Here is a 15943-nt window from a genome sequence, read left to right as displayed (position 1 = left end):
ACTCCAAGTCTCAGCATGCCCCAGCTGGCATAGGATTGTGCTTTGAATGAATGTTATTAAGGATATCAGAAATGGGGCACAACCTTCCCTCCCACTGAATTAGAGTTGCTCTTGGTCTGGGCAACTTGTTGCCTTCCCTTTCAGATGGCTGCCCAGTTGGGTCTCAAATGCTTCCAGTGTGGAAGATCCCACCACCTCCCTAGGTCATTGGTTCCCCTGTTGTACGGATCTAATTGTCAGGAGGTTTTTCCTGATATCTAGCAGGAATCTGGCTTCCTGTAAGTTGAGTCGGTTATTCCATGCCCTTCACTGGGAGACCCTTTCTTTCCTCTTCGTGACAGCCTTTCAAGTACTTGTGAAGTGCTATCATAACTCCCGTCAGTCTTTTCTTCTCAAGGCTAGGCATGCCCAGTTCTTTCAAGCTCTCCTCACAGGACCTTGTTTCTTTTACAAGGTGCAGATCTTGGCATTTGTCCTTATTGCTTTTCATTCTGTTGCTTTTCTTTTTAAAGCTCTTGGCATTGTTGCCCTTTCAAGTGACACAGGACTGTTTGTTTCAGCAAGTGGTAAGTCTCCCCCTACACACACAGAAACGCACACGCACATGCACACCTGTTGTATTTGCATGCTCTGAAAGCCTGCACCAATATTTCTGCCTGTCAAACTGGAATAGAAGCTGTATCAACAAGGTGATGTACTGGCTAAGAATTTCTCAGTTTCTGTCTCGCTTCCACCGCAAATTCACTAAAGCAAGGATTGGCAGACTTCAAGTTTTGTAGAAGATGCCAAAGATCTAATAACAGAGGGTGGTGTACACACACACACACGAATTACAGAATACTGAGTCCCAGAATTTGTACTGCTGCATACCAGAACAGTATATACTCCTTGCATGTGAACAAATCTATTACAAATTACCTCAAGCTTTTCTTCATTTCAGAGCAGTATAATTAGGGGGTATTATGCTGCTTCTTAAAACCTATGGACATCAGAAGTTCTTGCTTACCTACTGGAAATCATACAGAGGTCTACCAGTAAATCCAGATCTATGTTCTACCCATCCTAGCACAAGGGGGTCTAAGTGGTAAGCCCCTGTTCTATCAGCCTTAGTTCTCCACTTCTGCAATATGAGCATAATAATACTGACTTATCCTGTTGTCATGAAGATGACGAGGATGTGTGGAGAGCACTTTAAAAGCATGTCACATAAGCTATTTTAACATCATAATTGCTATAATTATTGAGCAGCCTGAAACCACTGATGGAATGCTAAAAGTAAACTGTATAGTTTTAACACAGCCTCCTCCCTTAAGAAAAAGACCAACCCCCTTTCCTGAGCATGTTTTTTAAAATTTTGCTTTTTAAATAAAACCTGGCTACAATGCTTCCTGTCATCAGATTTGGAAAATACATGAATTTAACATGTCACCAGCCTCTCACCAAACTACCAGTTTAGTCTGTGGAATCCAGTCTGCTGTGCGCCCCAAGTAATCAACTTTGTCTGCAGCACAAATCCTAAAAAGTGGGTTTTACCTCTCAGGCACCTGTTAAATTGATCCATCACTTCCTTGATATTGAGTATGCGGCTGTCATGTCATAACATGGTGACTTGATATAAGCTCACAGTATCAAAGGCATTCTGACCTAATTGAATGTTTTTCTTCATATATCAGTTTGTATCAAATACTCATCTAAAGAAAGATTCTGCATACTGTAACACAGGATGATTGTTGGTGTTGTTGTTGAACTATTTTATTCCCACGTCTCCTATATCATTGCTTCTCCTTCAGATTTTAGCAGCATGGCCCACCTTCCTTGCAGTTATGGATCTGTTCAGTAACAACTCCCAGGAGAGTTGCCAGCTGTAGAAAGTTGACAAACGCTGGAGCTGCTGCACAGCAAATGGCAGGGCAGTTTTGGGGAAGAAGAAGTTGCCCAGCATGGGGGCAGAGGAAGTTGTGTGCCGTTGGCCTCAAGGATTCCTGATAAGCAGGCTTGTGTGTGGGAATAGCTGGGGAAACAAGCAGGCAGGGAGAACAAGCCAGTGGGAAGACAAGGAGTAGCAAAGACGGTGTTCACATGCACATATTTGTTTTAAATTCGCCAGCTGCACCTGTGATCAAACCACACGAATGAAGTAAGTTGAGTCACCAGAGCAGCCAAATTAATGTAGGGGAAAATCTCTTTCTACCCGCAAACATTACCTTCTTCACCAGTGATAATGACCTCTGCACCATCACATCCACTGCTTGACTCACTAATCCCCCCTTGTTTTCTCTCAGGCCTCTAGTTTTGCTTGGTAGAGGTTTTCTTGATTTATGTTTCACCCATACAGTGATCCACAGGGTGGACTCTAGACCCCAGAGAGCTAAATATTTAACAACCAAGGGGCAAAGGTGAGCCTTCCAGGGCGCCCGTGAGGGGGATGATCCTCAGAGCAAACCTCTGGCAACGCCAAGGATGCATGGCCTGTGGTCCTTTCTTCTCTGCTTCTATGGGATCCTTGTGGACATCTTCTCCGTCTGCGAGAGACCCGTAAAACTGCATGCGGATGACCTGAACCGAGAACAGGTAGCTCAGAAGACAGCAAGGGGTGCTGGGGAGAATGCCTGGAGGCTGAGGGAAGCAGCACAGACCCAGCTATTTCCAACTCCCAGCTGACTCCAGGCAATGCCAGGCAGAGCTCTCAAAGGAATAATAATTTAAACAACTGTCCAGAATTTGGCAGAGTGGAAAATAATAGTGCTGGGGTATCATTTGTATCGTTATTAGTGATTTTGTGTCAATGTAAATGAAGTGTGAGAATGAACATTAAGAACATAAAAAGAACACGAGCCTTTGCCAACATGGTTTCCTGCAGATGTGTTTGGATGAAAGTTATTGTTTCTTTTCCATAGCAGAAGCTCATTGGGTGATTTATAAAAGTACATAAAACAATGCCATACAATACAGAGAGCCAGTGTGGTGTAGTGGTTAAGAGCATGGGACTGGGACTCAGACGATCTGGATTCTAGTCCCTGCTTGGCCATGGAGCCAACTGGGTGACTTTGGGCCAGTCACAAACTCTCAGCCCACCCCACCTCACACGGTTGTTATTGTGGGGATAAGATGGAGGAGGAGAATGATGTAAGCTGCCTTGAGCCCTTTGTAGGAAAAAGGCAGGATATAAATCGGGGGGGAAAATACCATAAAACGTAGCTTGCTTCCTAATTAACTGTACCTCAACTTGATGGTGCATTATTCTTTTTGTGTATGTCTATATCTGTTTGTTAGTAAGCATCCCTATCACAATGCAGAACTCAGGGTTCACCCCATCGTAATCCATGCTGGGAGGGCTGATGTGTCAATGTCTCCAACATATGGCAGTTGTATGAACCAGCTCCCTCTAAATGTCCTGTCCTTCACAGCCCTGCTCAGCTCTTGGAAGGTCAAGACCGTTTTTCCTTTATGGAATTGCTCCATCTCCCATTTGGTCTCCTCTTCTTCTGCCTTTAACATTCCCTAGCATTTTTGTCTTCCCCAGTTAGTCTTGCCTTCTCTCAATATGCCCAAACTACAACAGTTTCAGGTTTGTCATTTCTGCTTCCAAGGAAAGTTCTGGCTTGATTTGATCTAGATCCTACTTGTTTGTCTTTCTGCCAGTCTAGGGTATTAGAGGAGGCAAAGCTCCCACCCCACATTTTGAAGGAATCAATTTCCTTCCTGTCAGCTTTCTTTGCAGTCCAGCTTTCACACCCATATATAATGACCAGGGGGCAATATTGGGGGTGATCTCAGCCTTGAGTCTCCAGTGAAATGCCCCTTCCCTTATCTTTTCTAGTTCCTTCATTGTTTCCTTTCTAAGTCTCTGTCTCCTTCTAAGTAATTGTCTACAGCCTCCAACTGAGCCAAGTTACATAAAATTGTTCACAATTAAAATGTCTTCACTGTTGACATTAAAGCCATGCAATTCCTCTGCATTCATGATCTTCAGCTGCAGTCTTGTTTTTGCACTTTCTTCCAGAATCATTTCAATTCGCTGCTGCTTCTCTCAGTAATGCATGCATATCTTAAATTAGTGATAGTTCTTCTGCCAATTTCCCCTCCTTCCTCTGACCCTAATCCTGCTTTCTGTACGATTAGTTCTGCGTGTGGATTGAAGATAGGGAGCAAAAATGCCTTGCCTATAAGGAAACCATTCTGCTTCTCCATATTCTGTCCTAGCAGTAGTATCTTGTGCACAATATAGTTATTCATTAGGACAGTGGTTCCCGACCCCTTTTCACTTGTGTCCCCCTTGACAGCCAATTTCCATAAACAGGACCCTCCATATTAGACCCAGAAGAACTCACTCCTTGAATGTTGCTCACCGGACTGACGGAGGTGCCCGCTTAATATCCACTGGTCCCAGCACAACAGCACTCAAAGGTTCCCAGAGCGGAGGAGAATGAAAGTTGCACCTGTGAGGAGTGAACTATAGTGGTGTGTTTGCCACACACTGTTTACGGGGGGACTCCCCACCATTCACCACAATAACAAAGCAAGGGATCGGGGCTTTTCTCCTGGTTAAATAGTGAAGAAAACCCGCTCTGCCACTGGTCACACCGTTCAATTAACGTCACGACTTCTGGCTCGTATCTTGCCTTGCAGCGTTGGCTTATGTGCCTTTTCCCGCCATTGTTAAATTGTTTTCACCTGCCCCTAAATGTCCTGCTTCATGCCCCTGGAGGGTTGGCAATCGCTGCACCGGGACATTCAAGTGCTGGGGCAGACCCATCCTTAGCTTTTCCCGATCCACAAAAGCAAAGGCTTTGCTGCTCTCCTGACACCTCAGGAGAAGATCTCCCAAGCCTCTCTCTCTGGGGACCTAACCTCCCGTGATGTTAAATGTATTGCTGCTGATCACACTGGGAAGTGCATGGCTTTGCTTCGCCGTTAGCGCAGGGGCAGGTTCTTTTGAAGGCCACGGCAAGTGGGAAGGGGAGGTTTTACCCTTCTCTCACCAACTACAGTCCTCATGGAAGCTGCTTTCACACCCTCAATGCAATTAGCAATAGGAACAAAAGATTCCCACTGGCAGCAATAGTTAATTAATTAATGTTTAAATAATTTTGTTAGCTTGCTTGTTTGTTTAATACATATATATACTGCCATATTAGCCCACAGGGCCCTCAATGTAAACCTCAAGGTGGTTTACAATGATAGAAAATAAAACAATTCAAAATAAATGAATAAATTTGAAAGATTAGAACTTCATAATAAAAACCAATACAATAATGGGTTTGGCAAAAACAATATATGAAATTAACCCTAGCCCGAAGGAGATCTTAATAGCATCATGCATAGTTAGCCCATCAGAATGATGAAGATGAGGATGATGAGTGACGATACTGTTAGATGACTAACAGTTTCCTGCTCTGTCTGACACCCACAATCAAGTGTTTCAGGCAACTCCCTCTGCCTGCCAATGGTAGAGCTGGTCCTCTAAAAAATGCCAGGCCGGCACAGCTTGTGCATAACCCCAAACCGTCAGGGCTCATCAAACCTCCTTTTCCTCTGCAGGCCCAGGCAGGCAGCACAATTAGAAGCACTGTAGGTTGGTGTTCTGTTGGGCTGCCATACGTGGCTGGAGCTCACAAGTTGCAGTGGCTTGGCTTATGCCATCATGTGGGCAGACTGTGCCCTTATTTGCCCTGCCTCAATACCCCCTGCGGAGAAGCTACTGCCCAATAGGGCAGACCATTGGGCTGCTGCCCAATAGGGCAGACTAAATGCTCAGACCATTCTGCAGGCGTTTTGGTATGTGTGTGGTGTGCAAGAGGTGCGTGGAGGTAGATGTCATATATGAAGCAACCCTAAAGGCCAAACTATAATTACATACAATGCATGCATTTATAGTTTGGTGGCACCTTCTTCCACGGGAAAAGCAGGTTTGAGCAATGCAATTTTACATTATGTTGACACATCCTCTTTCAATTCAACCAGCTGGCAAGGAATTCAATTCTGGGCAATAAAAGAGCTAAAAAAAATGCTAAATTCTTTCCTCATCCTCATTTTGCTTCTGCAATCACTTCCTCATTACCCACTGCAAGGTGTTTTGTTCGGGGGTGGGGCAAAGGTGGCAAGAGAAATACAACAGCTGGGGAAAGAATAAGCCCCTCTGAAAGCTGGCACTCCCTGGGAAATCCCAGGGGTTAAATGCATGCATTTGCATGCAAGGCACAGCTCGACTCCAGGAGTGCGTAACCCACCTCTCACCTTTGCAGTATCTTGGCAGATGGCTGTTCATAGCCGCCGCTTCGTCATCGCGTGCCTCACTGGAGACATTCACCAGCACTGACAGCACTGCGTTTAGCATGACTCAGAGCGACCGGCCAGAGCGGCTGCAACTACAGGCAGCCATCCGACTGTGAGTTCCCCTCCTGCCATCACTTCTGCTGCTAGATGAAAGGTCATCTCTTCCCTTCCCATCCCAGTTTGAACCGATGGTGCTTTTACATGGAGGGATCCGACTACAACCATTCAAAAGACATTGGCCTAGTTTGCACAGCACGGGGACTGGGTGTAGAAAACATGAAAACCCACACTTGGTGGGGGCTGAGTGTTGAACCATGGGTTGTTGTGGAAACATGGCTTATTGCTTTGAATCTAGCCAAGATAACAAACCGTGGCGCACAATCCACTTTTCACAACCCAGCAGCAAACGATGGATTCCCTTCATGGGATGTCTGTGGTTAACAAACCAAAGCTTGTTAGCACAGCTGGGTCCAAACAACACAATAACGCATGTTTCAATGAGAACCCAATATTTAACACCTGAGCATGGGTTGTCTAAACCCAGTCTGTGATATTATATGGTTTATTGATATCTGAGGATTGTTGTGTCTGAACCCACCCATGCAAAAACTCCATGGTTTGTTAACTAACAGCGACTCAGAAAGAGAGCCCATGGTTTGTTGTTGTTGGGTTATAGCTTATCCTTATGGCTTGCTGTCTGTATCCAGAACCATGGTTTATCCCTGGCTTGTTTGCACTGTATATGTCCTGAAACAGAGGTGGATAGCAAGAGAACTCTATAGAGAAAACTGTTCTGAAGGCTGGCAAAATGGATAAAAAAGAAACAAGTCAGAAATAGAGTGACGAAGCCAGTTTGTTATAGAAACATAGAAACAGAGCAAGTCAGAAGGGGTCTCCCGGGCCATCTAGTCTGACCCCCGGCTCCAGCCGGCTCTGCTTATGACATGCTGGACAACGCATGGACAACGCATGGCTAAAGCAACAATTTATGATTAACATAAACCATGGCTTAAACTGAATATGCTATTGGTAGGAATTTTGATCATTTGCTTTTGTTTTATTTTGTTGAGTACTGTTTAATGTGCACTGTGTTGCTTGCATATCCGGTTTTTGCAAATAGGCAAAAAGATGGAACAGGTGGTTGGAAAAGCAATGATCGCTGAATTCTTTGTGAAATGTCACGGACAAGGCAACTTGCAAAATAAAAACCTCATTTGGAAGCACATCTGCGTAGGCCCTATGGGGCCGCTGCACCTTGGAACACATGGAGTCATCGCAATAAAGAACAGCATATAAGAAAAGGACTCAGAATATTTTGACATAAGAGGCAGGAAATTTCTCAGAGAACACTCCTTCTGTGGATGCTCTGGAAGCCTAGTCCCAGCACAAAGACAGGGAGAGGGCAGGAGAGACTGGCTGTAAACATGGGGACCCCCTATTCTTGTGAAGAGCAATGAGGGGGTTACCCCCAAACCAGTGGAGCCCAAGGGCCATGCATTGCACTTGTGCCTGCAGGGAATCTGGGATGCAAAGGTCACAGGCTCTCAGCTGGCCGAGGCGGCTTTCTTTCAGCCTGAGGCCTAAGTGGGGGTGGGGGGCTTCTTCCACTGTACATGTCCCAGTCCTTCAAGCTTGAAAGTGGCATGAGTGCTTTGCAGTTTACGGGATTTGCAGCAGGAGCACCTGGCCATAGAGGACGTCCTCTTGGCTTTTTCACTCTTGGCTTTTTCATCCGTGAAATAAATATCTGCAGGTCTCGTCTTGTAAGAGATACTTGAAACTGACGTATTTACCACCCTTTGACAGCAGCCAGAATATGATGCCTGAAGCTAGTCTCTCTCTCTCTCCTTCCCTCTTTCTTTCTCTCTGTGCAGGGCCAGAAAGTACTACATGTGTAACTATGGCCTGCAAAAAGGTTTCCAGGTCAGGGGTCCTTTTTTCTAGGTAGAGTCCAGAGATTCCCCCACCTTATAACTTAGCTACCACATGCTAGTGCTGGACCAGTTCACCCTAATCACTGGCCTCAAGGCTCAAAAGCTCACCAACTCATCATATACTCAATGGCAGCCAACCCCTGTGTGAATTAGGGAAATTGTCCTTCCTAATTAACAAGATAAACAAAGATGGCACCGTTGACGCTAGTTCTGGCCAGCCTAAACTGGAACGAGAACGAACAATGAGGGGAGGGGGGCAAACAGATGGGCTAGTCAGCGGTATAGAAGTTGGGCACCTGCGCAGTTTGGGTGGGTGCTGTATGAGACTTCCCAGATTTGGGCAAAACTAGACTTCTCCAGCAGTAAAGGGGTAGGAATTGTAGTCCGGAGGAACCGTTTCCCACTGCTTCCATCTTTGGCAACTTTGTTCAACAGCATTTGCTCATCAATCCGTCCCTTTGTCCATCATTTTGTGCAGCCCACTATTTTTCAAGGAAAGGCATAGAAGGCACTTGCCAGTAATTACACAGTCCTCATGAGGAATATTTCCCCAGGATCTGACAAATCAAGAGGAATTAAAAAAGAAAAAAGAAAAACAGAAGCCTGTTGACAGGTTTCTTTGTTTTCATCTTTCAGTTCTGTATGATCACAATTTGGCAGCAAATCCATCCACCTGTATAACCACATTTTTAAAAATCTCCCTCTCTCTCTCTGCCCCCCTCCACCCAGGAAGTCAGGCCACTGCTTCCACAAATCATGGGTTTATTTGCTTAAGGAACAGAGCCCTGATCTGTTTACAGAAGGTAAGAAATAACTTTCTTTCTTGCCCATTCATGTGATAATCCCACTGTCAAACCTGAGTTCAAGGCCAGATGTAGCCCAGGAGTGGGGAAACAGCCTTCAAGTTGAAGGCCATGCTCCTTGTTCCCGATCCATGCTGGATCGATCTCTCTCTCTCTCTCCCCCCCCCCCCCCCCCCAACCTCCTTGCCTTTGTCTTCAGCACCATCGCTGGAATTCAGCTCCTGGAGTTTGTCTGGAATTGAACTGGGTCCTTAGGCTGGAATTCCTGGAATAGCACTACAGGGACTAAGAACTGCATGTTGTAGTGGTCAAAAGCAGAGAGCAGCGATGTCTACAGGAATTAATGGGATGGACTGAGACTAAGCCAGTCACACCAAGTTCCCATGGAAATAACGAGACTTCAGTTAGCCATGGCTAAAATTTCCAGCTGATTTTAATGGGAACTAACTCAGCCTGGCCTCAACTCAGTATCTGGAAAATCCATGTCACACCATGCTTCTATTAAAGATAACTTAGGGATGGCAAAGTTGCGGATCCATTTTCATGTGCTTTTAGGCTTCATGAAAATGAAGCTGTACTGTATGTTTACCTGGCCCATGGGTAAAGCAGCACGCCCACTGATTACATTATTGTTCTAGCATCAAATGGCAGAACTTTGATGCAAAGCAGTTGTGGGGAATGTGTTGCCCTCCAGATGTTTTTGGCCTACAACTCCCATCAGCCTTAGCCAGCATAGATAATAGTGAGGAATGACAGGAGTTGTAGTCCAGTGACATCCATCCACATGTTCCTTATCTCCTCTGGAAAGCATCAATGTCATAGCTAAAGCAATAGACATTATTCAGTCATTAATATTAATTTATATCTTTCTGACGCCATTAGAAGTGTAGGATAACTTGTCTGTGTTTCTTATACACATGTAACAGCTTTTTAAAAATTGACGTGTCTTAGTTCTTGTAGAATTGCTTTTTATGTTTTCTAATGTGCATGTTATTTATATCTATTATTAACCCAGTTAAAATGAACTGAATGTCCAAATATTAATATTTGTAATAGATTTACCTCTGCATTGAACTGCTGGATTTTTTCTTGTGTATCACTGAAACTGAGAGTGAGCCTCTTGATTGACTTTTCTTTCTTTATTTAACTTCTTGTATTTTCTTTATCTACTTTTATTTAAACAACTACATTTAAACAACTCACAGTATAGAAACCAGCAATAACACTAAAATCAATCAACAAAAATAGATATAAAATTGACCAATCATTATATTAAACTATTTAAAATAACATCAATAAAAAATTAGGTAAATGTATACATAATTAAATCAGATAAAAATAGCTGGTGCTAAAATCATAATATGGAAATAGCAAAATAGCAGCATGAAACCATCAAACCCATCAAACCAGAGAGCTCAACCACCAAACTGGTAGCAAAAAAGTTTTTAATGGGCACCTGAAAGAATAAAGAGATGTTGCCAGCTGGATCTCACATGGAAGTGAGTTCTACATTTGCGGTGCTATTACATAGAAACAGAGTCAGAAGGGGTCACCCAGGCCATCTAGTCTGACCCCCTGCTCCAGCCAACTCCACTCATGACATGCCCACCATGTGCATGTCTAGCCTGTCTTTGAACCCCCTCACTGATGGGGCCTCAACCACCTCCCATGGAAGTCCATTCCACACCCAGGGTTGCTAACCACCAGGAAGTACTTCCTGGCATCCATCCTACACCTTGGTTCCTTGAGCTTTGCTCCACTGGAACGCGTCCTGCCCTCCACTGCTGGGGAAAAAGGAAGGCCCTTCTTGACGTCTCCCCTTCGGCAAACTAATTTGCCATAGGCAGGGACATGGAGGAGCATTGGAGCCCAGTTTTGACATTCTCTACATTCTGACATGGTGGGGCGCATGACTTCATTCCCTTGCACGCATTATATATCATCCCTCAGCCTTGGACCGCATCCCATCTCTTGGTCCATCCATTGCTCTTTGTCTTTTGCCCACTGCAGGGAGGCCCCTCATGAGGACAGAGCTGTTCTCGGGCAAGTGTCCTGACTGCATCATTGTCCAGGAAACAGACCAAGACTATCAGAGGATCCTTCTGTACTGTAAGTCCTTCTCAGGGGACATGACGTGTGGTTGAACAGGGCAGAGGATTCCTGGGTTCTCCAGGAATGGTCTGAGTTGCACCTCCCTTCTCTCCACAGCCCGGGTCCTCCATCCTGCTGAAGACTGTATCTCGGATTTCAAGAACAAAGCTTCCTGTCTTGACATGGATGAATTTCTGCTGATACCCAGAACCCAAGGTAGGTTTCAGGGGTGAACTGGAGCTCTTCCACCCTTGGCACTAGTACTTCCCCCTAGTGGAAGATTTGAGGGGCCGTAACTGGGCAGCAAAGCACCTGCTTTGCATGCAGAAGGTCCCCAGTTCAACCCTCAGAATTTCCAGGTAAGTCTGGAAACCTCCTGCCGGAAATCCTGGAGGCCACCACCAATTCAGCACTGACAGTGCTGAGCTGGACACTGAATGGGCTGATGGATGCTTGGATAGGGCACTTCCGTTGGATAAGGCACTTTGTCAAAGAGACTGAACTTCACACTTGTCCTCTAGCCAGACTTCTGCCTTGCTTGTGAATGTCCTACTGGCAGCTGGCCAACCAATGTGGCAGATACAACCCTAGATGGGAGAGGCCTGGGAAAGTGGAAAGCTTTATTATGAGCAATTTAATTAATATCCAAGAAAACAGAACTCATAAAAAATTATTAGTGAGCTTCATCTCAATGTTAAAGCTATGAGGTTATTTATAATTAGTTTGAAAAGACTGGACAATTAGTTTAAAGAACTATAAACTTGAGCAATTTGTTTACCAGTCTTAACTAAGGACTGACTGACTTCGGGCGGAAGAGAGAGAAATTTTTGCTCTTTCATGAATTTTTTAGATGTTGACATTGCATGCTGTATTTGTATAATATTCCTTGGCATTCTTTTTCTTACTTTTTTTTCCTTTTTGGTATCGTACTTCTTTTTTATGAAAATAAAAAATAGGTGGGAGAGACCTGTAGGAATGTATGTGTTGATGTAGATGTATTAGATTTTGATTCTCGCCTTCCTCCAAGGAGCTTCCTTGTTTGTTTGTTTATATCCCACCTTTTTTCCTGTCAAGGACCTCAAGACAGCTTATATAATTTTCCTCCTCACAATATTATCCCCATAACAACCCTGAGAGGTGGGTTGGCCTGAAGTCTGTGAGCACCATGGCTGAGTAGAAACTAGAACCCAGATCACCTTAATCCCGGGCCTGTGCTCTTAACCACTACACCACACTGCCTCCCAGCCTGGGGCAGCACCTGTAGTATAGCAGAGCCAGGACATGCAGGGAGGGAGCACTGGCACCTTTTCCTCAGCAGGGATGCTAATATTATTTGCCACTCACCTCTGAATTTCCTGTTTCCTTTGAGCTTAGCTGCAATCTCTGGGAGGGAATCCTTGGGTGGGAGAGCAATAGAGCAGCGGTGAGCTGTATCCCTCAAAACCACAAAGTACTTTGAGGTGGCTTGATCTTGAATGAGCCATTAAGGGCCAGTAGCTTTAGGAAAGACTTGTTCCAAGCAGAGATGAAAACTGCTAGAATTGATTTGCTGATATGGATCAAGGCAGCGGCTGTACCTTTGGCCCTCGCCCAGGGTGTAGCACTCACAAGGGAAGATGAAGACATGCAGTTCAAAGCTACAGCACCTGGCACTGTGCAACCAGCTTGTGAGATGGGTTGGGTTGAGATAACAACTGGCCTAAGGTCACCCAGTGAGCTTCATGGGGATTTGAAGTGGAATCTCCTGGTCCTGATTCAAAACTTTTAATGACTCATCACACTGGTCTTTGATTTAATCTGATCCAGCAAGGAGATTCTTTTATTTAAAGAATCTTGTTTGTCAGATGTAGTAGGTTGCTATGTCTTTACCCCTTTCAACAAAAAACGTGTTGTGCAGTACCTCTGGTGAAAGAGCTTGCTTACACCTCACATCCACCCTAAGCAGAAACAAGTTTTGCAATTGACTTATAGGCCAGCTACAATTCCCTGGAGGTGGAGATTGTGAAAGTCCTGCTCTGTAACATGTCTGGATACGACATCAAGTTCACTCATGCAGTCTCTGTAGCAAGGTAGCTGCGGATTCCAAAGGCCAGGGTCATAAATAGTGTGGCAATGATAATCCCACTACACTAACCATCTTCTGCCCTACCCCCCAGGTGCCTGTGAATTCCAGGAATCCTGACCGTCTAACTCTGGGGTAAGAGAAAACATCTTGTTCTGTCCTGCATACACGTGCTTTTTTGTCACTAGCAATGTTTGTTCTAAGAGTTGAAACACCTTCCTATGGAGTGCCAAGTTGTGTCAATTCAACCCTAAACCCTTCTAAGGTCTGGAGTAGGGAACCTGTGGCTCAATTTCATGCGGCCTGCAGAGGTGAGGTAGCACAGAGGAAGAAAGAGAGAGGGTGCGGTGGCAGAGAGAAAAGAGGGCATACCCAGTATTAGGTGTGTTGAAACTGTTTCAGCAGGAAAGCTAAATTCCATTTTGGCAAAGTTTTGGTGGGAAGCACTCAGCAGAAGTGGGTGGCACTGAAGATAAAAGAGCTTGAGGCAAACCACCAGCATTTTTAGCTTACTGCACCCAGCTAAGCCTTAGGAGACACATTCCAACCTGTTAGAGTGGAGGGAACCATCCAAGTTCAAGCTGGGGCAACAATGTGGTCCAACAGGCCTACTTCACTGCAGGGATGTATGCAGTTCACTGCAGAATGTGGAAAGGATTCCCTTGCTGAGCAGTGCTATAGATATGCATTGCACTTGATTATCTTTTGTTCTTAAAAAAACATGTTTCTAGCTTAAAGCTGCAAAAGTAGATCTAAAGTGTGCATGTCATGAATGGCAAAATCTCACAAATGAAGCTGAAAGTGGGGCTTTGTTTCAGCCTGACTAGCTGTAGTCAGCAGAAGCAGTTTTACAGGTACAAACTATGCAAACATACGCACAATTGCACATTAGGTAAATTAGCATGACTGATCCAGACTGCGGGTCTTCCGGAGGGGAGCAAACTGTCACCTCTTATCTCTCATACCTGTTCCTTCCCTTTCTGAGTGATATCACCTTACAAAATGGAAGTGCAGCCTTAAGCAATGGTGACATGAACCTGCATGAAGCAACCTGTGGGGGCCTGCTCACACCACCCGGTCAAGCCAAGCCTTTTTGCACTGTGTTCACACAGCAGTCTTGCGCATGCTCTTATGCATGCATGTGTGCATCTAGCAATTTCATAGGACTGGACCACTAGACTGCAATAGGTGAAGCCTTATGGGAGTTGGCCAACACCACAGTTTTCTGGATTGGGAGTATATAGCATGGGCATAAACTCAACAGAACAAGGCACGGATATAAACAGAACTCCCCCCCCCCACCCCCGTCATGGCTGAAAAGTCCAAGAGCCCCTCAGAAGCTCCCTCTCCATTGCAAGTGAATCCCCCTCCCCCATTAGTTTGCCTGAATGGGCCACCATGAAAGGTCACATCTGCACTGAATAATTTTAACCATGGCTGGCTCAGACCATGCACATTCACTGTCTGCCATGGTTGTCAGCTCTAGTTGGAGGCTAGCCATGGTTAACATCTACTCCAGTGCACATGTAACAATGCCTCAAGGCTCAGCTGGGAAAAGGGATGGAGGGGAGAATTATATATCAGGTATTCTTCTGAAGTGGAAATGTCCAGTCTGCAGCAGGCATGTGTCTTCTAGAATCTACTGATCAGATTCAGTCCCCCAGCTGAGGAGGTTTCAGGTCTCCAATTAACTGGGCAATCTTAGCATCAAGAAGACTGAGGGGAGATATGATAGCACTCTACAAGTACTTGAAAGGCTGCCACAAAGGGAAGGACAGATCTCCTCCTGATCATCCCAGAGGGCAGGACATGGAATAATGGGCTCCAGTGACAGGAAGCCAGGTTCTGGAGGGACATCAGGATTGTTAGAGCAGTACAGCAATAGAACCAACGACCCCGGGAGGTTGTGGGTTCTCCCCCACTGGAGGCATTCAAGAGGCAGCTGGAAGCCCTCCGAGAGGGATGCTTTACCTAGAGGAGGTTTGACCTGATGGCCATCTGGCCCCTTCCAATTCTACTATTCTATGATTCATATTACCCTCCCCAACCTCATGTCTTCATCTCCTTCTTTATGGTTCTCTCCTCAGCTCGAGATCCACCGTGACTGGAATTAATCATCATGGATATTTATCTGTCTCAGTCAGAGAATCGATTGCTTCACATATGGCATTAAACAAAATTCCTTTTCTGGTAGCCAAAAAGCATCCCACTACCAAATGTAACATACAGATAACTGAATGATAGAAGAGCCCAAGATTAGTGACAAACCCTTTAGAGGCCGCCCTCTCTCCCCCCTCACTTCCTCTCTCTCTGTGATGATGCTTTAGAAGTCTCCCTCCTTCCCCCCTTGCTTCCTTTCTCTCTACAGTGATGACAGTTTTTCGCAGTGATTTAAAAAAATTAATAGGCATTATGGCAATTCATTCGTAAATATGGGTTGTTTGTAACTTGGATGTTTGTAAGTTGGGGGCTGCCTGTGTATGGATGAAATAACAGAATAGCTGCTAAATGGGTTTTGACTGGTAGGACTAGAAGCCCTCTGTGTTTCCATTTATTCTGGGATCTCTGTGATGAGCATTTCCTAGCAACATACTTTCACTGGAAAGTGTGCACAGAAGTACATGGGAAGCATCTACTCCCTGTTGGCTAAAATCTGAGGGTGGAACACATTAGGAGAGTAACACACGGTGCCAAACTTTTTCCCTCTTAATTTAGTAAGAGGATCAGCAGGCAGGAAATGCTTCCTTTCCCATCCATTCTTTACAGAAGGTCCCTGT

At 45.1% G+C, this 15943-nt stretch overlaps 1 protein-coding gene across 1 annotated transcript; it reads left to right on the top strand.

Annotated features, from left to right (window-relative positions):
* The first annotated feature begins 2270 nt into the window (after positions 1-2270).
* On the top strand, positions 2271-15359 carry APOM (apolipoprotein M). Its single transcript, XM_044419732.1, has 7 exons — positions 2271-2571; positions 6246-6388; positions 8940-9013; positions 11024-11122; positions 11222-11320; positions 13261-13301; positions 15254-15359. The coding sequence occupies exons 1-6, from the start codon at positions 2461-2463 to the stop codon at positions 13284-13286; spliced, it is 552 nt and encodes a 183-aa protein (XP_044275667.1). The 5' UTR covers positions 2271-2460; the 3' UTR covers positions 13287-13301; positions 15254-15359.
* The last annotated feature ends 584 nt before the right edge of the window (positions 15360-15943 follow it).

This window comes from Varanus komodoensis, unplaced genomic scaffold (genome assembly GCF_004798865.1).
Source record: "Varanus komodoensis strain SLA01 unplaced genomic scaffold, ASM479886v1 scaffold107, whole genome shotgun sequence".
Lineage (NCBI taxonomy): Eukaryota > Metazoa > Chordata > Lepidosauria > Squamata > Varanidae > Varanus > Varanus komodoensis.
The sequence above is the reverse complement of the archived record's forward strand: the minus strand, read 5'-3'. Positions and strand labels throughout refer to the sequence as shown.

Excerpts from the sequence above, each read along its gene's own strand:
- APOM (XM_044419732.1), top strand. The coding sequence starts at position 2,461 with ATGCATGGCCTGTGGTCCTTTCTTCTCTGCTTCTATGGGATCCTTGTG. Across the intron at positions 6,389-8,939 it reads CTACAGGCAGCCATCCGACT|GAAGTCAGGCCACTGCTTCC; the intron begins GTGAGTTCCCCT and ends CCCTCCACCCAG. Across the intron at positions 11,123-11,221 it reads TCAGAGGATCCTTCTGTACT|CCCGGGTCCTCCATCCTGCT; the intron begins GTAAGTCCTTCT and ends TTCTCTCCACAG.